Source organism: Misgurnus anguillicaudatus, chromosome 19 (genome assembly GCF_027580225.2).
Source record: "Misgurnus anguillicaudatus chromosome 19, ASM2758022v2, whole genome shotgun sequence".
NCBI lineage: Eukaryota > Metazoa > Chordata > Actinopteri > Cypriniformes > Cobitidae > Misgurnus > Misgurnus anguillicaudatus.
Window position 1 is genome coordinate 23,302,229 of NC_073355.2, and position 25,503 is coordinate 23,327,731.

General features: G+C 36.3%; 2 protein-coding genes and 1 long non-coding RNA gene across 3 annotated transcripts; 1 reads left to right on the forward strand and 2 right to left on the reverse strand.

The window, feature by feature from the left end:
- Window positions 1-4,723: 4,723 nt before the first annotated feature.
- On the reverse strand, window positions 4,724-6,556 carry dusp3b (dual specificity phosphatase 3b). Its single transcript, XM_055193433.2, has 3 exons — window positions 6,011-6,556; window positions 5,302-5,525; window positions 4,724-5,042 (listed from the first exon to the last, which is right to left on the reverse strand). Exons 1-3 carry the CDS (start codon window positions 6,130-6,132, stop codon window positions 4,834-4,836), a joined length of 555 nt encoding a protein of 184 aa, XP_055049408.2. The 5' UTR covers window positions 6,133-6,556; the 3' UTR covers window positions 4,724-4,833.
- Window positions 5,756-25,421, forward strand: LOC141351049 (uncharacterized). Its single transcript, XR_012359200.1, has 3 exons — window positions 5,756-5,817; window positions 8,213-8,278; window positions 24,590-25,421. It is a non-coding gene; the product is annotated as an uncharacterized lncRNA (long non-coding RNA).
- dlx4a (distal-less homeobox 4a) lies at window positions 6,992-12,556 on the reverse strand. Its single transcript, XM_055193427.2, has 3 exons — window positions 11,929-12,556; window positions 10,501-10,694; window positions 6,992-7,492 (listed from the first exon to the last, which is right to left on the reverse strand). Exons 1-3 carry the CDS (start codon window positions 12,239-12,241, stop codon window positions 7,238-7,240), a joined length of 762 nt encoding a protein of 253 aa, XP_055049402.1. The 5' UTR covers window positions 12,242-12,556; the 3' UTR covers window positions 6,992-7,237.
- Window positions 25,422-25,503: the final 82 nt, after the last annotated feature.

Genomic DNA, 25,503 nt, shown 5'->3' on the forward strand with positions numbered 1-25,503 from the left:
GTATGCTCATTTTCCAGGTCCCCTAGAGTTTTTGACGTTTTGGAATCCATTCGGCTGATCTCCGGGTCTGGCGCTGGCGCTTTTGGCGTGGCTTGGCATAGTCCATTGAATCTGATTAGACCATTGGCATGGCGCAAAAAAATAACCAAAGAGTTTGGATGTTTTTCCTGTTTGAAGCTTGGCTCTTCTGTGGTTGCATCGTGTGCTGGGACTGACAGAGAATTGAAAGCTGCGATTTTTAAGGGCAGATATGGCTAGGAACTGTGCTCTCATTCTGGCGTAATGATCAGGGTTTTTGCTGCTGTGGCATGGCTGCTGGGGGCGTGGTGATGTTGCACACTGCCCGAAAATAATCCCCTTGGTTACTTTCAATGGCAGGGGACTATTTGCGGGCAGTGTGTAATATCACTACGGCTGCAAAGTAATTGGTTGTTGCGCAATAATGGGAGTGTAGTTCCTAGCCATATCTGCCTAAACAGTCGCAGCTTTTGGTTTTCTGTCGGTCTTGGTGCACGGTGTGGCTGCAGAGGAGTCAGGTTTTGAATAGGAAAAATATCCAAACTCTTTGGGTATATTTTTGGCGTGATGCTGGTGGTCTGGTCGGATTCGGTGGATTGTGCTGAGCTATGCTGGGGGTGCTAGCGCCAGACCCGGAGATCAGTTGAATGGATTCCAGGGCGGTGGGAATCAGATGTTTGACTCTGGGGGAGCTGGAAAATGAGCATATTTTCACAAAAAATAAAAACTGGAATGTCCCTTAAAAAGCTCAGAATTTGACAACTTATTTGTATAGAACTTCTCCGTCTCCGTCTGTCGTACCCTAAATCTTCACCGTTTTTGAAAGCGAAGAGCTTAAAGTCTTGACAACATGAAATGCATCACACATACCTCACTCACTCTACCTCACCCCTCATCCCTGCAAAGCCTCCCTTACATAAAGGTTTCTGCTTAAACCTTTACACACATACATTTACACTACACAGTCACACGTGTGCAACCTCATGTACAGTACGTCCTGCTCATTGCCTTTCTTACCGACATATTTCTCTTTCACTTTGTGATGTGGGACCAAGTTTCAGTCTTGCTCCCGGGTTTTGAGGACAGTGCCAGATATGTAACTGAATGTTTAGCAGATTATTTCGCTTTAGGAAGCTCCGCACAAGATCGCTCCTGCTCAGTGGCTCTCTACCAGCATTTTTTTTTTTTTGCCAGCCCGGTTCTACTGTCACATTTACACCAAAACCTGACCTATTTATGCACGCTTCTTCCTGTCAGTCAACGCTTAAAGCCATATGAGATGAACTCCTGCCCAGCACACAGGACACAGCCAGACCCCAAAACATCACTAACCTGTTCAGTTTTTCGCGTTCGAATGCATAGCAGCCTTTTTGACCGATACTGTGTCAGTATGATGATAAAACAGGCTCCAGGAATCCAGGAGAGTGACGCAGAGGACAAGAAAGGCCAAGTTGACAAAATCACTGTGACTAGCCAAATCCGACTTGGAGCTCTCGTGAGGTCTCAAGCCATGCACCTGACTCAGGCTCAATCCAATCCACCAGCACTGCCCACAGTCACAATCTACTGCACCAGCAAGGGTTAACTGAGCCCTGCCCACAAACCCTGTTGTCAATCAGGAAACCATCCTTTCTGGACATACAAACTTGGTTTACAGCACTTTTATTAGGGGGAATTCACTCCTTTACACTCTTGAAATCACTATGTTGTTGACTTTGACTTTTAAGGGGGTCATATCAGTTTTCTTGATCTTGCTGAATACTATGAACATTATGAGTAAATCATGATATGATCCTTTTAACAGATCAAAAACAGCCCTAAAAGCGGCAATAAACTCAACTGGATTGAATAAATCCCTTGTCAAGTACTTGTCAACGGTGCAAGACATAGTAAATCATATAAAAATATGTCTATAAAAAAGAATACCATTCCATTAAGAATGCTATCCTGTCCTATCTTCTGATGAGGAATGTAGAAAATAAAGAGAAAACGGCAAGAAACATTGATTTACTTATGCATATTGTAGGCTGTGTGGAGTCGACATGAATTTGCTGATGGACACCTGAATCGAACTGTGAATTTTCAGCAAATGGATTTTGATTGAAAAGAGGAACCATTGTACAAAGCTAAAGTTTGAACAAAGTTTATTTCATACACTGTGCAGTTTCTCGATATGAGTTTCTCGTATACTGTGGGTTTGTGAATGCTCAGTGTGGACAGCCAATGTGCTTCTCGTTGTTGTCCGTTCCAGTTTTACACATCCTATTAGTATTAATGCTGTCTCCCATATCATATGCTCATGTGGTGAACAGTAGATTTCAGTCATTTGGTCAAGAACAAAGACTTCTGTTATTATAAAGCATGTCTACAGCTGTTCATACCTCAAATACAAATCATACAATATGGTGAGTTTAAGAGCCACACTAATGCATCGATATTAATTACATTAAAGCAACACTATGTAGTTTCCATGTAAAATGACTTACAGCTCCCCCATGTGGTTGAAAAGCGCAACAGTGCCTGGTATCAGGCACTCTTCTGCAGGCAGGGGGAGTGGCTCTACCCTCCACCGCCACTTTCAGAGTGTGCTTGTAGCAGCTAGGAGGCTGCTCAGGTTGCAGCAACAGTACAGTTTGTCCATTTAAAAGTTGTTCTATCACTGAAATAATTTTAGAGACATTATTTAAAGGTAAAAAAACTACATAGTGTTGCTTTAAGCAGCAATTCTCACTCATCCAGTTAGCCAATTTACAGGCTGCCATGAATGTAGATGTGGGTTTGAAGATTTTAGAAAGATTTATTCTAAAGATAAGTCTTGTTTGAAAGCTTAACCAACATGACCAATACCTCAATGAAAGCTATAGCTTTACGGTTTTCAGTATTGGTTTAACCAACAACAAGGCCTCACACAAGCAGAACATTGTTTTGGGGTGAACTATCATTTATAAATAAAGCTGAAACCATACCAATCCTCACCAAAGGCCTGTTGAGAGGGACAGGCCAACCTGATACTTGGAAACCTGTTTAGTGCAATGCTCAAACAAGTATATTCTTTTATTTAACAATGCTTTTAAGCTAAATTCTATCCAGCACAAACAGTTGTATAACGATAAACACCACAATTAACTTTCACAGTTGTAAAAGTTTGTGCATTGTGTCTTTTACTTGCTTGTGTACATGCAAACCTGTAAAATCTATGTGCTTTTACTTCAGAAAAAAATGCAATGCAAACCATTATGCAAAATTGTGTTAAATCATCCTTTAGTTACATTGTGCATTAGCTATAAAATCGTATCATACCGATGTTTCCCCAACACATCGGCTAAGGGGAAAATGAACAGGACCACCAGTTTTTTAACAGGTTACCTTTTCAATAGCCTTCATTGGGACTGTTTGTGGCTCGGTTGAAACGTTTTTTTAAGATGTTTGCTTTTAGCTGTTGTTTGCATGCATCACTCATTTGACAACTGTGATCACATGCAGGAATGCTGTCAAGTGGAATATTAGGAATTGGACTTATTTGCAGCTATACAATCAAATAACATTGTCCAAAGTAAACCAATCAGAAGAAAGCAGAAAAAAGTGGGAAGGGTTTCAGAATAACTCAGGTATGCGTGCTACTTTCACTTCAGTAAATGTTTAATAAATGTTTTTGTCTGTGAAGTTCTCGTCTTTAATTGGCGTCACCCTTCTGTTGTCGTGTTATTTCTAGTTTATACAGGATTTCTCACATGTTCATTATGTTTAGGAATATTTATTGAAATAATCAAAGCACTTTAGGGGGCGGTTTCCCATACAGGGTTTAGATTAATCCAGGATAGGCCTTAGTTATATTTGGACATTTAAGTAGTTTTTACAAACAAACCTTACAAAAAAACAATACTTCAAAATCAGTGCAAGATGTTTTTAAAAGAAGGCAGCTCAAACATGCAGTTTAGTCTAGGACTACGATAAGCCCTGTCTGGGAAACTGATTGATAAACACCTCTGCTCATTCTTACCACCACAAGAGGTCAGCAGAGAGACCTGAGATGCAGAAAACAATCATTCCAAATGACAAACAATAACGTATTAAATAATGTCCTTTTAACAAATACAAGCATTATTCAATAGTCTTTATCTAAATTCATTCTTTACAATTCTCTGCCATTTGATATACAGCAAAGCTCTCAAGTTGCTAATGTAAATGATAAAATATGTAAGTTATATTTCCATATTTCTACCAATTGAGTTCCCGTAGTTCAATGTAGGGCCTTGCGCAAGCAGTGCAAAGATTGTTTGTTCATTTCTCACACATAAAGTACTGTAAAAATGTAAACTTTGACTGCACTGTTGTTTGTTTTGGATAAAACATCTGCCAAATGCATACAAGTAAATATAGCTTTAAAGAACTATAATGAATAATTAAAGGGGACATTCATGGAAATTTTACTTTTTCTATGCTTAAGTGTTATAATTGGGTCCAAAGTGCTTTTATCAACGTAGAAAATGTGAAAGAAAAAGATCAACCCAGTAACTTATTTTTGGTAAACCATTCTCTGCAAGCATGTGAAAAAATAGGTAATTGAAATTTGTCTCCCCTATAATAAATTATGATATGAAATATGATATTTTGAGCTAAAACTTCACATATGTACTCTGGGGACACCAAAGATTTATTGTACATCTTTAAAAAGTCTTGTGAAATGTCCCCTTTAACTCAAAATGCTTTAATTTTCTAGAATGATAATATCTATAGCATAAACAAAAAGGACACTTACAATTACCAAAAATGAAATGACAAATATCAATTGATAACAAAAGAGTCAATTTAAAGTTACTGCTCACACAGTCTTCCTTCACCTTTCAACCTGTTGTTTAGCTGACACAGTTGACGTAGAAATCCATCGTTGGGTCCGATTTCACGTCTCTCTCTCACTGTGGCCACAGCAGCATGAACATTCATCCTGTGATGCAGCATCAGGTATGCAATGACCAGTGCTGCTGAACGACTGTAGCCTTTCTGACAGTGTACATAAACCTTGCCTGTGAAAGCAAAAGATAGAAACAGCGGGCATCTAAATGGCATACAGTGAGTACAGCATATTAAATGCTGTTTATTTCTGATATATTTGAATAGTACCTTTTAATAGCAAAAAAGCATAGTAAACATATTCATAAAACTTAAGTCATATACATCTGTAATGGAATGAGTGTGAGTACATTAAAGAGATATTAATACTAGATTAATTTCTAATAAAAAAGATAAAAAATAAATAAACCGTTTTACTGCCACTATTCCCACCTTTATTTGTTAATGCAGTTTGTATGAAATTAGAAGCCTCTTCAAAATATACGCTGAGGTCAAAATGGTCCGTGTCAAAAGCTGGTACTCCATGATAGATTATTCCTGTACTTGAATAAAACTCGGCACCCGTGTTCACGTGCATGTCTGACACGCCCTCCGCAGCATTGAGGATGTGTGTCACCCCCAGTTGTTGCAAACGTATTATATTTGTGGCGACAGACCTGTCGAGACACAAGTGATACTAGGCTACATAACTGCGTTGTGTGTATTTTTCGTTCATATTCTTACAAGGCCTGTTCGACTTCGTGCGGCGCTGGGTCGCTCAGATTTATCGGCTTATGATATCAAAGTATCGCGAGAGTGATTAAACAACATTGATTTAGATTTGTTCTCGCTGTACTTTGATGTCATATGTCTGCGCAACTCCGCAATTAAAAGTCGCGAGCACACTTTACTGTCTCATAGAATGTGTGTGAGTCAAACATGAGATGGCGTTCAGAGGAGCACACTGAGGTAAAAATAGGCTGTGTTTATTTAAAGGCTGCAGCAAGATATGTTTCAGGCAGGCAGGCTCATGTTTCTTAATTTAAGAGATTATTAATAAACATAAAATTGTATTAATACAGATTATTAATTTACCAGAAACTATTAAACGTTTAGAAAATTTTAATCAATTTCTGCTGGTCTGTTGCAGTTGATAACTTACTGATTTCCCAGCAGTATTTTGGGATAGACTTCATTGAAGTCTTTGGAGGGCATGTGGAAGTCTCCGTTTTCATCTGTTAACAGATCGTTGAGTTGTTGGACAGACACTTCATAGTCTGTCATGTCGACATCAAGACACCAAGCAGAAAATGTTCTTCACGTGCGTTGTGGCTGAGGTGTGATTTTGTCCAATATTTAATAATGGCCTGTTGTTTTCAGTGCATCCGTTTGACCTTTAATTCAAGACTGTACTTATGCTATTCAAATTAATCTGTTAGAAGATTTGTTTGTTTGGCCTAGAGAGAAATCACTACTGTCAAACGCTGACTGAAGTTTCTCGTTTTCTGTTATTGAGCCACTAGGTGTCGCCAAACAATTTAAAAACGACACTACGGCCTAAAATAGCCTAAATAACAGCGTTAACATTTTAAACTAGAACCAGGTATCGGGTAAGGAAAAGGTGCCTAATGAATTGTGAGTCATTTGTTAGTAATCCTGAATATGACAGCTGCTGAAATAAGGACAGGATTTTCTTAGCCTACATGTTTCTCTATGTGAAGTAGTCTAAATGTTCATTGCTTTGTTGTATATGGTTGAATGTAGTATGGTTATGAGTGTAGTAGTAGTAGTAATAATAATAGTTATGCTTTTAGCATATCATAAACATAGCAGCAATTGTACTGTTGTTGTTGCTGGATATATGGATAAAATAAAACATGCACAAGCACATTTTCAAAAAAAAAAATCTTGACATTTTTGAGAATTAAATAGACACAATTATGTGTATGTTAATACCTAACGGTACACATGAGAAGAAAGTAAAGTGATTTTCGTGTGCCCATTTAGGAGTGTGTAAAATCTGTGCCAGTCATTTTAAAGCTGACCTTTACACAGGAAACCGTATTCAATGGCAGCAGTTTTTCCTATAGACAGTTAAAGTTGCAGGCTTTGTAATATTTGGTACAAGATGGTACAAGAGAGCTAGACAATGGCATTTTATTCAAACTTACAAAAGAGCGTACAAAATCCAAGTATAGTTTAGAGAGAGGTCAGGTTGTCGTGCCAGTCTTTTTTTAAGCAATTCCCCACACAAACCTGCAAGCAACAAAACATTTCAGCAACACAAATCTTCATGAAACTTGAGAGAAATTTGACTGTGAGAAAACAGGGCTGGCGTGATCTAAAACACAGTGTACTGATCAGAATCAGTAAGGGGGTGCAAATCCAGTCACATCATCTGAGTTCTAGGCATTGGGTCTTGATGATGACCAGGGTACCAGTGTCCAAAAGAGTTCATATATCCTCCAGAGTGGATGGGGGCACTCTTGCTTGACATGGAAACGTCCCACAGGGGTGGCATTCCAGGTGAACATGGTGGTCCGGAGACTGAAGCTGCTTGAAGGTGTTCTCCTTCTCCTCCACTCGGGCCGTGTTTCATTATTTTTTTGTACTTGGAACGTTTGTTCTGAAACCATATTTTAACCTGCAAAAAATAAATTTGCAGTTGTTATTATTTGTATTTAAAAACACAAATATATGATTGTAAAACATTTTTTTTTTATATTCTATGACCCAGATCCTTCAGGGTTAGTTTTTGATGGCTTTATGTGAAAACTTAATGTGAGATTTCTAACCAGCAGTTTAAGCATGAAATTCGGGTATACAAAAGGGCTCCTGCTAGCACCAGCACGCCTTCAGCTTGCTGTAAGCAGGAGGGTTAAAAGCTTGACAGTTCAAAACATTATTGCTTTTACTTGTGATCTGTCCAACATTTTACCAAGAGCTTATCCCGACACAAGCTGCTTGCATGCCTGTATGTGACGAAAACAATGCCTGATAAAACATGCATCGTGTATTTCATTTCTTAATGATATGACTCGTATGGAAAATTCATGCTAATTGTGATTTTACAGTGGTTGTTAAAAACCAGTGATAGCCACAGAGCAGTAAAATCATCTGTAATGAAACATAATTACGGTCATGTTTTTTCTGTTTGAAAGTCCAATTACGCCTTTAAGGTTTTCTTTCCACATTGACACCCAAAATAATTATTTTAATTCAGGCATTCCCAATAGTTTTTTAATCTGATATTACTCTTACTGCAATCTCAGCGGAACGCCTCTGTCATGTGGTGAAACCTAATGTTCCTGTTCTTTCGTGTTATTTTTATCACTAAAATGATTGCTGTATGCATTATTTTCAGAAAAAAAGATGAAAACAAGCCGCCGTGCAAAAGGGCAAGAAAGGTCCCAGGGGCAACATTCAAAAGGTAAGAAAAGTAATTAGGATTTCTTTGAGTTGTGTCATATTTGAACTGAACAAATGGGCCTTAATTATACTGGTGTGGATTTCACTGACAGCGGCAATGACAGGGTCTCCGTTGTTCCATTAAGCACAAGATTGGTGCAACTAATAAAGAGTATTGGCACATGGACATGGCCACACACGTAAGCATAAATCTTCAAGTTTTGATATGGGTCTCTTTACTGCTCAAATCTAAGATAGCTTGTTGCATGACATGGTAACATGCAAATATTATATCTAAATCACTTTAATGTATACAGGTTTAGACTGTCATAAAATTTTCACTTAAATAAGCATTGTTCATCTGTGTCACTAGATAAACCACATTTTTTAGGTTACTTGTCAATCATTTTTTACAGTGTTTAACTGTAAATGACCTGGGGGGGAAATAACAAAACTAATGAATCAGGTGGATCACTTCCAAACTAAAACAGAGTAATATATGTATGGCTGTAATTTGAGAAGATTCATTTACGCAACACACAATAATTAGACTAAGTAGTTACAATAATAATAGCAATAAAAATAATGATGTTATGTCTGGGACAAGATCTAAAAATGGTATACTGTTGTATTGCTTCATTTGTTGTATGCTTTATTTAGTTCACTTCCATGTGTTAAAATTCAGTACACTGAATCTTTATTATTTTATATTATTTTAAGGGAATGGGATAAATAGAATCCATTGGTTATATGGACAAAGGGAATAAACACATTTATGTCATGCTTTAATTTTAATAATGTATATAGATGTTGTTTATATGATATTAGTATAGAGTAAAGAATACATTTTAATATTAAACAAAGTTCAATATAATTATCAATATATTACAACAAGAAAGGATGTGTATGTTACTTAATACAAATTATTGCATAGATTATTGTGCAAGAATGTTTAGTTTGCAAAATGTTTCTGTGCTGTGTTTCTTATTTTATCTTTTGTTGAAAGCACACAAGTTGACCCTGTCTTTAAAAACAGAGGAGATCAAATCCTTCTTAAGTCCCAAAATAGTTCCCTCATATGCCTTCAAGAAAAATGTGAAATTATGCAAATTAATCTTTTATTTATTTATTTATTTATATTAAATTATTTATTGATGGATACTGGTTATTGTTTAATATAAATTTGTAAGAATGTGATATATTATATGCCTTCCTGACATCATTTATAAAAAGCGCGTGAGGATGGCTGGCACATGAACTGTAGACAAAAAAAACGCTTGTTGAATGCTGTAATTTTCGTAAAAAATATTCATATTTGTTGCTTTCTTTCTTTTATGCTTTACTTATGCTGTCAGTCACTAATATTATGTCCAATATTAACTTGTAGGCTATGTTTTAAATAAGAAAAGTATACAGGTTTAATATAACATGAGGATCCGTAAATTATTACAATTATTATTATTCTCTTACTTTACCAACTTCAGTCAATCACGTAAAAACACATAATATAACTTTAGTCATAAATTAACAAATTGTTCAAAATATTTCATGACGTTTTGACCCAAATAATTTAAACTTTTAGTTGAATCCGTCTTAAAAACTGATGCAACAAACAATAAAAACTGTGCCAACCCCTGCGATTGCAGTTTGTTATTTATGAGTGTCCTTTTAAAGTTCAGCACATATTTATTCAGAGACATCTGTAATTTACGTGCTTTATGTGAAAGTGTAAAGATTGAAAACGTGCAGAAAAGCTTAACTAAAACCTTCCACTAAAGTTATAGAAAGTGCTTCGGCAATCGGACAAATAGTCTTTGTTCGTTATTTCAATTGACTCCTAGTCCTACCTAAACAGTTTTTGACGCGAAAGCTGACATCTTGACAGTTTCATTGCTCTTGGGCTTAAATGTATATTGTGTTACATATTGTCACCGTTGGTAGAATAAACATAACGCAGAAACGTATTTGGGGGAATTATCCATTCACAGCGTAGCCAGCTAAATTTGCCCAAACTTGAATTTTCTTTGTATAAAACCTTATCATATTAAACACATACTTTTACCTTGCTACTTAGTAAAGCACTTTTTCCTGTTGCTCGTACAGACAGACCTCTAAACCAGTAGGCCTACTTAAACTGTTTGGCTTTTGGCAAATGAATAAGATTTTTTATGTCCCCCATTGCACACACAGAATTAAATAAATTTTTTATATTTCGTTTCGTTCAGTATTGTTATATTTCCATACCTGGGTTTGTGTCAGACCCAGTTTGGCTGCCAGGTCGGCGCGTTCCGGGAGCGCGAGGTACTGGGTCTGCTGGAAGCGCTGGTTGAGCGCCTGCAGCTGGAGACTCGAGTAGATGGTTCGGGGTTTGCGAATCTTCTTCCCCTTTCCGTTTAGCCGTATTTCTCCACTTTCAATGGAATTTTGCTTCTCTGAATCTTGGGTGAGAAATGTGGAAATACACATAAATATATAAAATAAGCAGGCTATTTGATACTGTATCGCAAACAACTAAATAATAATAACAAAACACCACATCAAGATACTGAAAATAAGTACATTTCTTAAGCATGTAGGACATTGTGCTAAAATAAAACACGTTTACAACTCTACACAATTACCTATTTATTGCGCGTTTTGGCAAACTGAAAACCACTCTTTTGCTTTAGGGTGTGCTGACAATTCATCAAATGAATATGACAGCCAGTCAAGACTTGTAGCTTATTTTGAGTCTGCTTAGTGCAAAAAAGTTTAAGATTGTCATTTTTATAGAAATATCATTTGACCTGATATAAGACGTGGGAGTAAGACTAAGAAAAACTTATAAAAAAAAAGACTTCCCATTCGTATTTAATTTGGATAGACAATTAGAAGAAAATGCATCTGTTTGGAGGAAGAAAACTTTTGACTGAAGAGCACGTTTGAGTGTGGATTGTCTGAGGAACTGGTCGTGCAATTACTTGCATTCCTAATTGAAGTCATTAAAGTATATTAGTATATATTACGGTCACGGCATGTAATACTAACATATACAAATTATAGGCATTTTTGTTTTTTAAGGAGACTGGGTAGACACACACAATCGAATGCTCAGACTGCGGGTAAAACGCCAACGAATAAATTGGTTCTTAAGAATTTGCGCGTAACGAAATAAGCTTTTTATTAATTAGTTATATGCATATTTCTATTTGTTTTGCAAACAGTCTAACAGTTTTCTACTATGGTGATTTAATTTGTGACCCGTTTATTTTATACACTAAATAGCATTCAAAGTAACCATATAGTATTTTTTAAGTTTTGTTCGTTTTTTAATGTTAGTTTATTTTTTGTATCTAATCAAAATGTTTATATTTGTTTAAATAAGCACAAAAATGGCAATCTTCAAAATGAGAACATAACAGCATATAAAAGTTAAATTAAATATCAAACAACCCGTTATTTAAATGGCTTCTCAACCGTATTAATTTATTCAAAATTAAAACACAAACTTTAAGAACAATACTTCTCCAACCCAAATGATGCAATATACAGAAATCCGTAATTCAGTAGGTTAAAGTCTCAAAACCAATAACTTTTTACAATTAACTTACAAATAACTTTGTATTTTCTCGTTTTTCGATTATTATTATTTGTAATTCTATATTCTTGTGGAAAAACAAAAGCCCACTTTACCTGCGTCCTCGACCCGTGAATGGCCGACTGCGCTGTTGTGATTGTTGTGTTGATAGGGTAAGTAAGCTCCCGGGTGGTGATGAGCGCTTGGGTAGTGGTAACTCAGCGGACGCCCGTATGAAGCGGCTCCAGAGGAGAAGGCCGTATCGTACTGCGGATGTGCGCCTTGGTGTAAACCGTGCACCGGATAATGCGCATGTGACACACCTGGCGAATGCTGCTGGTGAGACTGGTAGCCGTGACTGAACTCCAGAAATGCCGATTTCGAGGGATCTGCAGCCACCAAACTTTCAGACAATGAAGTCATAGTCATTTTTTAGAGTTATGTCCATTAGACCGATGCACCACAAAAACACCATCTATTAAAGAGAGTCATGTGATCTTCTTAACCTTAGAGAGATTCATGTCGCCAATTTCTCAGATTGCCTGGAAATGCGTCGCTCATGAGTTTGCTTTCGTTTTAAGCTGTGTCTGTGAAGTTATTCTCAACTCTCTAGTCACATACTCGAGTTAAACTGCAGGAGTGAGTGCGCACTCTCTTATTGGCTGCATGCGCCCTCTACGTCATTTTTTCAGATCCGTGACGCAATCAGTGTACTATTTGCGAAACATCACAGTTCCCACATTCGCAACAACGTTGAACTTTGGTTTTCTTTGTAAGTGTTTTACATTTCTGCTCTGAGTACCAAATAACACGTTATAATATCATAATTAAAAAAATTATCCATCTAGGCTATAAATGCCTGATTTAGCAACAATGAAAGATGATGGCAAAGGAATGTCCTGAATGCATGATAAAGTTTTTAAACAAAGACATTAAATTATTATTCGACAGGGACAGATACACAAGAAAAAATATACTAATTATTCTGCTTCGTTTCCGTCGAAAGTCTGTCCACTTTTTTATGCCTGAGAGGAGGAGCAGTGCAAAGAGCCGCTATTGATGCAAAGTTGTTACATGTCTTGGTTGGAAGACACGTGTTATTAACTTAAAATAGTGACGTGTCGAGAAATACACAAATTATGGGTGCTTTTATCTTCTGCCAGCATTCTTCACCACACAGGTACAACCTAACCGTCACGACACGCCCAGTCTCAATGCTTCAGTCCTAAAGCCTGCCAGTCCAGAGTGTTGTGCTTCTGCTCCTACTTGCCACTAAACAGTATTACTGAAACCTGACCTTTAAAGGCCAAAATTGGATCAACCGGTGCAACCAAACACACGTGCATTGTTGTGCTATTGAGATATTTCTGACCTACAAAATATTATATCTACATGACTACAAAATTCACAATACAACATTTGACAAAGTGTAAATAACTCCTATAGTTTTTAACATCTGAAAAACTTTTTAAGCAAAGAAAAGTTGGTCCTAAATCTTCAAAAAGGAACAGGGGGATATATAGAGAGTCTGATAAACCATGGGCCAGAGTGATAGAGAATAAGAATACTACAGTACTAAGCGAGAGACAGAAAAAGAAAGAGAAATGTAGACTCCATCATAGTCTGTAATTACATGTACATTATAGAGGAGAACAAAGCAAGCCCCTGAAGTCATAACACAAGCATATACCCTCACTTTGGTTTTCATTCACACTGAGGGAAGGGAGGTTAATAACAATACTTCTCATCCTTACTCCAGACTAGCTGGCGTCGTCACTGTTTCTCTGTTTTTGTGTGCATGTATGTATATAATTCTGCACTCTGTTGCCAAGATACTGTGTATTGTGTTAGTGTGTTTGTTGCAGTTGATTTGAGGGCAGGTGAAAATGGCACATGTTTCACTCATCACTGGCCCCTGTTGTGCTTATGTTGAAGCCCAGCACTGACAAATGTGCCTATTTTTCTGTTTATTTGAACTGAATTAAATTGATTAGAAATGTTTCACTATAGTTGATCCAAAAAGTGGTATGTAAGTTTAGGGATATACATCTCTGAAAACATTTTTGGAACAGAGTTTTCTTTCAAATTAATGTGTGCTTTGGTTGCTTAACATATTATATAATGTATATTGTTAAAGGATTGTCACATTCATTTAATTTTTATTAATGCTTCATTTAAAATAAGCTTTATTGTCAGTCAAGCTTCAGGTAGCAATATGGAAAGACACTTCCAAATTTCCACAGCACCCTAAGAGACTATTGATGCACACATATAAGTCCCCTAAAGTTTGTTTCTTAGCTTACAGTTTGAAATGCCTCCCTGTATGCTTTGTAGTTTATTTAAATCTATTTATGAATATTTAGCTCTATAATTAGAAATACAAATCTTATTCTTTACAGCCTTAATTAAAAAAATAATAATTTTAAAATCTCTTTAAAATGTCACTTTTATGCATATTTGTATTATATATGTACGTGGATACTACGTAACATTAAGGCTTTTCAACAGATGCTTCCCTAACGCGGGTGTAAAATAACCTGTTAAACATCATCCAAAAAAAAAAGAAAAAACTTCTTAACTATTACTTGTGGTTTTCAGATATCACAAACCAATCGTCAATTAGATGATAACTCCTCAACATAATATTGGGCAAGTTAATCGCAGTTGATAAAATCTGCTCTTCCTCACTGAAACGATAAATCTCGATTAAACGGTACAGGCGCGTGCTGACGCAACAGAAAAGACATTAAACGCCTAATGAAGATTCATCAGCGCCAGTAAATCTAAAATAAAAGTGTTTAAAATCTGTTTCGGATAATTATAATGTTTTTCTTGTTAATTAATTTGTCTTTATTTAATTAGTTTCTTTGCCATAATCATTTTTTATGAGATAAACCACAGCTTTTGAACCTTTCATAACTTATTATTATTATTATAAAGACTGGAATTGTATAAACTTTATTTAGTTATTAATTGGATACAAATCTTTTCTCTCTTATTAGCAAGTGATCTGTCATTACTAATACAGTGTGAAGTGCAATTTTTGAATGTGCTGTCCGGTGCTTGGTCAGATACTTGATAGTGGCCGACGTAATAAAATTTGCGACATTTTGATTAGTTTTAGTAATATTTTAAACAATACGAATTATATCTGATGTTTGGCTATAAAACCGATTTAAAAAATATATAGCATATAATATTAATGATTTATTTGCGCTGTATATTCGATGTATGACTCAGCTGTAAAATAAAAAGAATCACTTTCAAATACTGTTTGTTTTAGTTGTTTTAAGTTGTTTAAAAGGAAATTAACAAAGTAAGGCTCGTTAGAAGGCATAAGTCTATAATGTAGTATACTAAAATAGGATATAAAAATAAATATGATGCCATTTCAAAAGTGGCATGTCTTTTAAATGTCTGAAAAGATAATAAATAATTTAAAATATATCATCCAGGAAAGTTAACTTTAAAGGGAAAGCATTGTCTGAAACATAAGTTTTCTTGGATTTAACTTCAATAAGTATCTCGCACATGCTCAGTATTTTTATACATTTTTATTATTCTCCCTTTGTCATCTATATATTAATTTCTCTTCTGGTAAACAATCTTTGTGGTGTAGGTGAGAGTGATCCATCTGCTCCTCTTTGCATGATTGTTACAATAATTTCAGACCACACAGTCAGTGCTAATGGATAAAACAATTCTGTCAATGAGAAAACAGTGAGTAGAAGATGAGTTTAAATATAATCTGTAATACATCATTCACATAATAGGATTATAATGCAGGTCTACATAAAACGCAAAAATATCTTTTGATATAAAAATCAAGGACGCAGTCATCCCAATGCATGCAAAGCACTTACATTATCTTCCAAACAATTCAACCTTTCTGTTGGGAATGCATGAGTTAACTTTCCTTTTAAACAGCAATTAGTTTGAACAACAGGCCAGATATTCAGTCTTTTGTCTGTGCTAAATGGTGAAAGTGAATATGAGAGATATCAGCATTCAAGTCTAACCCCATGACCCTGCTTCTCACTGATGTCTCGGGTGCCTTTACCTGTCAAAGTTATGAAAGTACTTGACAAGTGTGTTTGTCTGTGAGTGTTTTTTTAAACTAGCTGCAGGGTTTTGGGTGGTTTAAGGCACTGCTCAATCTGGGCGGTACACCAGAGAGACAGATTGTCTCCTTCTGTCTGGAGGCTGCCAGCAACATCAAAGGTGTTGATTTGGACTCATTGGTCCTTTGAAATTTGCCGAAGTTCTCTGTACCTCTCTCTTGTTCCTCTTTCAATTTCTGTCTCTCCCTCTTTCTTTCTCCTCTTCCATGATGTGCCATCTGCGAGCAGGCTCTGGCAGGTTTGTCCTGTGCCCATGGGCAGCTGGAAGAGAAACAGTGAGTGGGAAGTAGTGGGTAGAAGGTTATTGAAGGGCTGACTTACTCTGAAGGGCACAGACTTTTGGCAAAGTGTCTAACTTACCAAACCCCGAGGACATAGATGATCCATGATCATCAATCATCTAAACTCTGAAGATATTCTGTGTTACAGCAAGAAATCGTCTGTATTTATGTCTTTCTTTCTTTCTCTGTGTCAGTCTGCCTGTGACAGTAATTCTATGGCCAGTGACCAACAACAAAAAATGTAGTAACGTCTGTACTGTAAAAAGTTTATACTGTGTGAATAAACAGTGTAATTTAGTTTTGTTTAACTGGCATGATCCACAGATCTTGGAAATGTCTCATACTGTAAGCCCATACAGGTTGATTGAACTTAAAAAATTTATGGAAACTCGTTGCCCTAAAAAAGTTATGTTTGCCTGGTTGAAATAACAATTAATTTTAAGTTTAACATACTTAATGTTTTAATTTCTTCCAATATTCCTGCACTCTTAACCCGGATTAGTTGACATTACTAGAAATTTGTGAGGAAGCCCGTTGCATAACTTTAGTTTTTATCACTTTATATTACTTTTTATGTTATAAATGACATTATAACACAAAATTAATGACTGACTTTAAGTCAATCATTGAATAAACGTGATTCTCCACAGAAACACACACAAAACTGTGTTTTTGACATACATTGTCAGTACTGTGGAGAGAAATACAATAAAATGTTCTAAACAGCGTTCATGTACGGAAAGACTGATCACCTGAACGGTGAGTGACTTCACAAAATTATAATTTACAACAAAACAACATCAATAATATAAGAGCTTGAACCCATATGACATTTTATTAACAAATATTTGAGTAGAGAAAGTTCTTATCAGTTTTTATTCTGTGAAAAAGCAGAAAATAATCAAAATTTTATTCAGGCGCAAAGGATTATGGGTATTCCTCACAACACGAACTAATAATTTAAGTTAATTTTACTTGAATGTTTTAGTTTAATGGATTTTGTAAGCTTAAAAGTTAAATCAACTAATGTTTTTAAGCTTTGGCTTCAAAACAGAAAATATTAAGTGATGTTTACTTGATTGTTTAAGTAAAGACAATTTCTGGGTTAACAGTCAACATTTGAAGTGGATGAAAACCTTAAAATATTGACCAATACACGTTCTTGTCTTAGAACAACTTTGATCCACTTTAAATGTTGACTAGTGTATATTTCTACTTATGAAAAGAAAAGATTTTAAAGAAACAAAACCAAGAGTAGCATAAACCTGTTTAAGGGTGCTAAGCAGGGATTTAAATAATCATTGCCTTATTTAGATTTATTTTAGTGGCAAAAAGGTCACAAATAATCAGGTCACTAAAGATAATTGTCAGTGAAAACACTCATTTAAATTTTTTGTGTGTTTCTGTTTTAAAATGCATAACGTTTATGGCACTTTTGGAAACACTGCAGGCCGTGTTTTAGTTTAAAAACTTGCATTGTTGCGTTGTAGTGCAGATGGACCAAAACGAAGACTTAAGGCTGAAGTATAGTCTATTTTTTACGTTTATACGAGTGTCCGCATACAGTGATGCACTGCTGGATTTTTGAAACTTTGTGTACATTCGTGCATGCATGTCAGAAGTATGTAATATGTAGGCACGATAGTTATTGCCATTTGTCCCAATGCACATGTGTCGAACGTCAGCCCATGTGTTTGAATCAAATGAACCATGCTTTGCAAGGCTGTGCGTTCAAATGTGCTTAAATGTGTAAAAAACGTACTATACCCAGTGCAAAGTTGTGGCTGTCCACATTCGCTCCCGGTTCTTTTGGACCATTACGTATCTTGCCCTGATTCATCCAGCCCCTATAATCATTACGCTATACCGAACGATGACAATGACCAGCCGCAATGAGTGTAAGCAATAACATGGAGACGAAATTGCAGGCTTTAAATGCTATTTTTATGTACACTGTTTGTTTATTCATGTCAAAAACACCTGAAACAAGTACTACACGAGTACTACAAAAAACATATTCGCCACTAATGAGAAAAAATAAATCTATTATTACGGTAGATCACGACACTGCTGTCCTCTTTTATGTCAGCTTTAACATGACAGTGTGAATGGAGGTTTGCACCTTAAGCAGTGCACCTAGTGCCACCAACTATTGTCACAGATTATAAATGGTTACTAGCTTTTTTTTACATGCATCCTAAAAGGTTTAGAGCCATTATGCAGTTAAAATCTGCATTACATGTTGTTATTACAGGATTTATCTAGCCTGATCTCACGAGAATTCGTACATATTTTACAAGTTGGCTAATTCGTATGAATTCTTACAAAGTTACTCGTGCAAAATCAAGCCTGATCTCATGTGAAATTTTACATATTTACAAGTTGGCTAATTTGTATCAATTCATACTAAGTTAATCATGCAAAATCTTACGATTCTCAAAAAAACAACAAAGAAACCGAACCCCTTACCCGGCACCTAACCCCATCGTCACAGGGGTCAAGGCAAATTGTACCAAAACTTACGAATGTGGTTGTATGAATTAATACGAATTAGCCAATTCATAAACTATGTACAAATTCTCGTTAGATAGCATTGGCAAAATCGTACTGTTCTAATGAAACAACAACAACAATTAAACCGAACCCCTAACCCCGCACCTAACCCATTGTCACAGGGGTCAAGGCAAATCGTACCAAAATGTACAAATGTGGTTTTATGAATTAATACAAATTAGCCAACTCGTAAACTATGTACAAATTCTCGTGAGATGACGTTGGCAAAATTGTACGATTCTAATGAAACAACAACAACAACAATTAAACCGAACCCCTAACCCCGCACCTAACCCATTGTCACAGGGGTCAAGGCAAATCATACCAAAATGTACAAATGTGGTTTTATGAATTAATACAAATTAGCCAAGTTGTCAACTATGTACAAATTGTTGTGAGATAGAGTTGGCAAAATTGTATGATTCTCATGAAAAAACAACAAAGAAACCGAACCCCTAACCCTGCACCTAACCCCCATCGTCACAGGGGGCCAAGGCAACTTGTACCAAAACTTACGAATGTGGTTGTATGAATTAATACAAATTAGCCAACTCGTAAACTATGTACAAATTTTCGTGAGATGGCGTTGGCAAAATCGTATGATTCTAATGAAACAACAACAACAATGAAACCGAACCCCTAACCTCAAATGTCACAGGGGTCAAGGCAAATCGTACAAAAACTTACGAATGTGGTCAATTTTATTAGCCAACTCGTAAAATATGTACGAATTCTCATGAGATGGCTTTGCAGCTATCCTATTATAGATGTTTCTTTAATTCATTGTTCTTCATACTGCTTAAAGGCGGAGTCCACGATGTTTGAAAGCCAATGTTGATATTTGAAATGACCCAAACAAACACGCCCCTACCCCAATAGAATCTGGACCTTCTGTTGATAGACCCGCCCCACACATACGCAACCCGGCATTTGATTTGATTTGATTGGCTATAAGTGTGTTTTGGTAGTCGGCCCGTCTCCTTTTCCAACGCGTTTTTCAAACATCGTGGACTCCGCCTTTAAAGATCAATACTTCAAGAGTTATTTTGTTGATGTCTGATGGCAGTGTGGTCAGCGCACCATAGCGCAACGATGCTTCGGGTAAACCGCTTATGATCATGGAAGGTCCTTTCCTGATTCTTGCCTCTTTCTATCACGTCCTGTCTGTCTCTATGTCTTTTCAAAATATAGACAAAAATCCCATAAATAATTCTTTATGTGAATATAACTTTTTGATTTTGTGTTGCTTTTTTCCCTTCCGACCAGGAACAAGGAAATAAAAAACAGCACTGTATATAGCTAATTGGGATGATTTACATTATATAAATGGGTTTGGTTAAAGGTGCATTCAGTTCATGTAAACTCGCATAAGATGACTCCGAACTTTGTTTTTACAAGGGCATGTTGAAATTCTAGGACCGGCCCAATACTATACACTATTTCATTGTTCATTAATATTGGAGACATGGCTTGTGAATCATGTGAACTGAGAACGTATATGTAACTGAAAACTTGCCTTTGCGTACTACTGAGTTCACACCCCGAAGTGTTACCATAAGTCAAAGGCTTCTTAGCCAGCCAGAATAAGCGGTTTACAATAAAATACAGGGGGAATGGTTTATAGCTTTGGTACAGTACAGTGTACAGTACACTTCTCCCTGTCCATGTTGGTTGAACTGCTGTTGCTACAGTAAAAGTTTCAACTGCTTTTTGAGTAATTTCCTCTGTAACATTCAACTTCTCCACTCAGCTCTCACAAGTAATCTGCCAAAGGAATGTGGCCCAACTACTCTGACCAATTAGCCAAATCCGTTTTCAGCAGTGGGTGTGTTTGAGTCCCCAAGGCTCCAGAGAGGAGACTCAAAAATTTAGGAGAATCAAAGATGGAAGATTCACACCTTTGCCAAGAGGGAACACCCAGTAGCCACCTTGCAGGTCCTAAGAACTTAATCCCCCAGTACACACCCTCTCAGGTACTGTGAAGACTCTCATTTTTAAGGTCATCAATCATTTAGGGGCTAACATTACAGCTGAGTGTCAAAACAACAGAACTATGCTTCGGACAACATGGGATGATAAATAACTGTAACAGGATAACTGTTTGAGTCCATTAAAAAAGTCCCATTTCTTACATCAACGACATCTCACTTAATATTTTCAGTCAGTCACCATTGCCTGTTTTGGGATGATTCAAAATAGCGGTGGCACTTGTCTGGGAGTCGGATCATACTTCTCCCATTCGAAGAATGCACAAATCTGTACCATATCTTATTCTAATATGTAAATATTTTAAGTAGATATGGCTTAAGACATTACAGATATATCATAAATTTATCTGTGGTAAGTGATCGCTGGTTTGTTTATGTTTTGTATTACAAGCTCTTCGGTTTCCAGTTTTGAGTACCGAACATACTGCCACCTGTTGCTATGGAAAGTTATTTCATGCAGGTGCAGAACAGACCTGCTGCGTGGCCGCCGTCTGTTTGGTGTGTCACAAAATCAGTCATCTTCTCTATTCGGTTAAAGCCTTACGTTAAATGGGACTGTATGGGTTGTGCCAGCTCTCTCTATATGGGGTGTGTAAGTTTTTGTGTGCACTGCACACCTTGTACATTTCATCAAAGAACAACATGCTAACCCACTCTGTAATGTTGGCATTACGAAGTAATCATACTAATCATGAAAATGCTTTCCACTTTTGTACGCAGCCCCCGCAAAAATTTCGTTTTGGGCAATGGTACCACTCTTATAATGCATTAAATTATAGCTTAGAAAAGCGAATCTTGGCCTGACTACTGAGCCGCTACATCTGCCAAGCCAAACCATTACTATTAAACTCATAAAACCCCACAAAGAAAGACCACGTTCGCTGTTAACAGATAAAGTGGAATTAATTTAACACGTGGATATCCTGGAGAAAACCTGAAGATATGACTATTGTGATTAGGCAACAGTTTTGCCAGACGTCTGGTTTAGTAAGTATAATTATCATTTATAACTTTACGCTATAAGAACAGACTGTCAGCTTTCCAAGAATTGGCAGCCATTTGGCATTGCTGTCTAAGCGACAGGTGTCCTATTTTATTGTGTTATCAATTTAATCAGCCAAACTGTGTAACTTGATCAAAGAGAGTGATCACACAAAGGATAAAAATGCCAGGACAATAACAGAGAAAAACAGGAAAAAGAGGTCTGAAGGAGGATTACTTTAAGTGGCTGATTTAAGACACACTTCACTCGTACTCGGGTTACAAGGATGGTCGTTTTGTATGAGGACAGTGATGGACTTTATTAAGTTGTTTCAACTCCTTTACAGATGTAAAATGTATAGGATTGTAAATCCTATGTATTCTGTAAGATGTTTATCTAAAGCAAATTTGTCAGTGTTGGTAATTAACAGAGACACATTGTGCAGTGTGAGAATGAGCCTTCACACACCCTTGGAAAAGAACCAGACAACAGTCTGATACAAGGTGTACCTTTAGCAACCCACGGACTGCGTAGGCTTTGAATTGATCATTCGCGATTGCCCTGGGGAATTCACACCTTTTGAAAATCTAGTGAATGTCAAGCCGCTAAACTCTGTGTTTTGTGTGGCTGCTGTTAATCCTCTACAATTTGAGTTCTCCATCAGATTGACATACTTTTTTGATGACATGTCAAATCTCTAAAAGGCCTTTCATGTTAAAGGTTCTTAAAATAACCATTTCTTGCCTTTGTAGTCTGAAAACTCTTTCTCCTCTACCAAAAACTCTTTCTGCAACAGAAATATTTCACATGGATGTTGAAGCTTCTTTAAGACAATTTGGAGATGTTATCTTTGTGTTTATTGCTTTGGATTAAACATATGTAATTGAGATAGCAAAAATCTAAATTTACGAATAAAATTTATGTGCAATGTCATTTAAATTAGTGACATAATGAAGATAATAATAATACCGTATTTTGCAGACTATTGTAAGGCGCACTTTTTTTCATAGTTTGGCTGTTCCTGCAGCTTTTAGGTGCTACTTGTAAGTCAATATGTATTTATTTTGACATATATGAACCAAGAGACAACATTACCGTCTACAGCCGCGAGAGTCCGCTATATGCTGCTTCTGTATTTATGTAATTCAATAGATTCAGTAATGTGGAATGACGAGCCTGCGAACTTGATGCGCATTGGCTTGTTCTGTTCATTTAGCCTATTCAGCCTTCCAGGTATGTTCAGTATGTGTATTGTGTAAATAAATAACTGTTTGTATTAAGTTAACGTACGGACATCTATTCAGCCTGCTGTTCTGTGTGCTATTGTTTATTTGAATGACTAAGATTAAATGTCTTTTCTTCGGATTTTGTAAAAAATTCCAAATAAATGTGACGCATAGTCCACTGCGACTTATATATGTTTTTTCGTCTTCATTACGCATTTTTGATTGATGCGACTTATAGTAAAATAAGTTGAATTGACTTGCTTAACCAACACTGTAAAAAAACGTAGAAATTACAATGTTATTGCAGCTGGGTTGCCGGTAATTTACCGTAGATTTAAATTTATGTTATTACTGGCAACATTTTGTTCAAAGTTAAATGAACATTAAACATTTACAAGTCTTTGTCTTTACAGAACAAAACTAGAAAAACAGCATCAAGCGAAACAAAATCTGAAGCAAAAAACAGAAAAGGGTTGATGATGATTTCTGGTTCCCAGAATGCTTTGAATGAGGCTGTTATTGTATAGTTTTATTCTGTAAAAATAAAGACTTGTTAATATTTAAAATTTATTCAACTTTGAACAAACTCTTGCCAGTAAATAACATAAATTTAAATATACGGTAATTTACCGGCAACCCAGCTGCAATACCTTTGTAATTTCTACAGATTTTTTTACAGTGTAGTTTTACTCTGTAAAGACAAAGACTTGTAAATGTTTAATGTTCATTTAACTTTGAACAAAATGTTGCCAGTAAATAACATAAATTTAAATCTACGGTAAGTTACCGGCAACCCAGCTGCAATTTCTACGGAATTTTTTACAGTGTATGTTATTTACTGGCAACATTTTGTTTAAAGTTAAATGAACATTAAACATTTATACGTCTTTGTCTTTACAGAGTAAAACTAAAAAAACAGCATCAAGCTAAACATTCTGGGAAACAAAATCTGAAGCAAAAAAAAACGAAAAAAGGTTGATGATGTTTCTGGTTCCCAGAATGCTTTGCATGAGGCTGTTATTGTAAAGTTTTATTCTGTAAAAATAAAGACTTGTTAATATTTAAAATTAACAAACTCTTGCCAGAAAATAACATAAATTTAAATCTACGGTAAATTACTGGCAACCCGGCTGCAATAACATTGTAATTTCTACAGAATTTTTTTTACAGTGAAGTTGTTTTAACTTAACAGTGTGGTTGGGTCAAATATGGACCAACCCAATCACTGGATTAAAATGAACCGCATATTTTCAACAACTCATTTTTTTCTTTATTTTTGAGTATAATCACTTTATTTCCAGGCAATTTTAGGCAAATAAGTTGTGACAAAAGCACATATCACTATAAAAAATGCAGCATGTTAAAACAACTTTGTATTCCAAGTCCATTCAACCTATTATTTTAAGTTTAAACTTGTGATAAATTGACATCATTTATTAGATTAAGTTGAAATTACTTAATTTTTAACATATAAATATACGGCTAACATTTTCATGGGGTCATACAAATGACATTGCCAGTGACTCTGCACAGCTCAATTAATTTGGTTATGTACTGTAAGATCAGAAAGAGGCTGTTTGAACTTTGAGATAAACTACCCAAACTCCTCCCTGTCTGACCCTGCAGTTAGCCCTGTACTGCTGTTCGTCTCTGCGGTGTGCCCTCTGTGGATTCTGAGAGATGGCAATCTGTCTGTGCCCTCCCCTGTGTTTACCCACCCAGTGGTTTCATCCTGGAGGCTGAGCTGCAGGCCTGGGGCGCATATGGGAACTGGTGATCTGCTGGTGGTGCCCCTTCCTGTAGCTGTGGTTCATTACTCTCTGTAATGACTGCATTGTGGGCGTCTGACGCTACAGGGGACCCGCATGTCACAACGGGCATCGGGACACCCAGACAAACGCAACAGGGCGATGCCGTTTGTCTGCTATAGTTTGAATGGAGACATCATATTTGAGAAACGTCCTTTTTCTCGAAAGATGCTTGAGGATGTTCTGTTTTCTTTATTGAAGATCAAGCATTAAAATGAACAAATATGCATGGACAGATTCTTTATCCGTATATTATTTTCTCACGTTGGGGAGAGTTTTGCATGTGCCGTGCATTGTTTCTTCACTAAAATGAATTTTCCAAATAGTTGTAACTGCGATGCATCTTTGTGTATAATATGTTGTCTTTGTTGCTCTGCATATGTTTGTATAAAATGTTAAGAAAAGGCACCAGAAATTTAGACACACGGCAAATAGAGAAAGAAAAAAAAACATTGGAATTTTTTCTCAGATCTTCAGGGTTTTACAGCAATTATGGTGAAGTGTTACCAGATGTCTCATGGTGGAGGTTATCTTATCCTTGAGCTTTGCTTTGCTTAAAGCTTTCTCAGATTAAAAAAACAAAAACACCACACAACCACATGGCAGCAAGCTATGATTTATGTTGTCATCCACAAGATACAGCTAAATCAATAAAATACTCATTTTAGTCTTTTCTCTAGCATGTTTAAAGCCCCGATCTGTGTTTTCTGCTTCTCGAGTTTATTGACAGTC